Consider the following 2,019-nt stretch of genomic DNA (forward strand, 5'->3'; position numbering starts at 1 on the left):
TTACGAGTTGCGCATTAACAATTTTTTCATGTTCAAAGGCAATGGTTTGGTTGAAATACAAATTAACTTGCGTACGTTTCACATAAGATATATTTATAGCGGATGCTACGAAGACTTTTTTTTGAAGTTAGAATTACCTAGTACAGATGTGTTCGAAAGTAAGGTAAATAAATTTTGTAGGTGTGTACGAAGGTAACTAAATAATGTATACGTAGCCTAATTCACAGATGTAAATATTTGATTTGAGTTGTGGCGTCCCTTATTATCTTCACACTTTAGATGGGAGGGGGGGGGGGAGGTGGACACACCGACCCTTGTTTGTGCATTATGTACTATTTTAAAACATGTATTAGAGGACACATCCGCGCAGATTGTCGCTCGAATAGAGTGAATTTTACAATTTTTATTGACTTGGTACGTATTTATTACTATGTTTTGCACTATGGCGATATTAAGATTTGCGGTTCGACAAAACTGTTATCTAAACCTTCAGGTGCCGAATCCCGAAAAAAATTCTTGGCTGTGTTCTCAGCGTGATTGTATCCTCCGCCGGTGATGTATTTTGCGGTTCGACAGAACTGTCATCTGAACCTTCACGTGCCGAATCTCGAAGCTCTGGCGACGTTCAGGCGTGGCTGCGTTGTCGAACACTCATCACTTGTATGCTCGAAAGTGCATCTCCAGGTATACCGAGGTAGGTAACTGATTCGGACTCTCCTTCGTGCGAGTAGCAGGACTCATGGGCTTCTCACTGTACAATGGAGGGCTCATTGTTGTCACAAACGAACACATATTGCCAGAGTGCATGGCTGGCTTGTTCGGAACGGGTACCGGATTGGCGATCGACATAGATTCCATTGAATATTTTCTCACACTCACACTAGCCCTACTCAATCGAGCGAGGGACCTTAGGCTGCTGCTTGTTGCGGCAATCATATCTGCAGTATTTAATAGTATATTCAATCGATAGCTCGAGAATTTATAACTTTTGCGCTTGTTTCGAATGAAGGGGTCACTATACCTCGTGTCCTATTTATACGATTCCGCTTCAGTTGACAACACGATTGAAATAATATAATGGGTGTTTTTCATATATCATACCAACACAAGAAGATAATGCACAGTTTGTGAGCAGATAAAAAAATAATAACCACTTGTTGGGAGACTGGTAATTTCGGAGGAAGGCCCACGCGAGTGACAGCGGCCCTCTCTCTCTCTCTAGTAGTAGAGAGAGCGATAGTGTCTGAAAAATTCAATCGTCATCATATTGACCTATTGCGCCTTATGGTGCAAATCGCGTGGGAACTGATAAAAATGTGAGTTGGGCATAGGCTTGTTGAGAAATGTAGAGAGGAATCAGTGCTCTGTTTTTATTTTATTTTACTGTACTTGATTAGTTCAATACCTGTCGAAGTTTATTGCTATAGAGGGTGAGTGAAGAATCCAATGTCATTGGATACGAACTTTTATTACTCTGGAATGTGGCTTAACCTTTTATTTAAAACGGGATTTTTTTCACGCAAGAAAGTATATATTCGTGGACAAGACAGTCTGCCCACAGAGAGTCAAGCTTAAAAATACTAAAAAAACCCGTACAACGATGCTTGCAACTTTTTACAAGTATTTTTAAGAGCATATATATTTTAAATGCGACTAAAATAGAAATATCTGACCAGACTAGTAGACGTATAATTGTGCACTGGTTGTATAGATAGACGTAGACGTTTGTATTAGATTTCTTCGTGATCATTCGATGAATGCACATCGCGGACACTGGACTCGAGTTGTTTATTAGTGTTTTAAAGTAGTCAGCGTCAAATGGCACTGTGACTGTGGGGCGTGGACGTGGTTGTGTGGGTGCGACAGTTAACACAATTGGACGATTCCAACCGAATGAAGAGTATATTCCATTAGTGCTTTCGAAGCGAAAAGCCCTTCACTCTGGGATTTGCCATTTCGCCCGTTATTTACCATTTCGCCAATTGGCTTCGAAAGCCTTTTAGTGAAAAGTTTCTATCA

General features: G+C 40.6%; 1 protein-coding gene across 1 annotated transcript; it reads right to left on the bottom strand.

The window, feature by feature from the left end:
• Positions 1-377: 377 nt before the first annotated feature.
• Positions 378-1,052, bottom strand: SARC_14061 (hypothetical protein). The gene has a single exon (XM_014291805.1). It carries the CDS (start codon positions 934-936, stop codon positions 655-657), a length of 282 nt encoding a protein of 93 aa, XP_014147280.1. The 5' UTR covers positions 937-1,052; the 3' UTR covers positions 378-654.
• Between the last annotated feature and the right edge of the window lie 967 nt (positions 1,053-2,019).

This window comes from Sphaeroforma arctica (assembly GCF_001186125.1).
Source record: "Sphaeroforma arctica JP610 unplaced genomic scaffold supercont1.4092, whole genome shotgun sequence".
Lineage (NCBI taxonomy): Eukaryota > Ichthyosporea > Ichthyophonida > Sphaeroforma > Sphaeroforma arctica.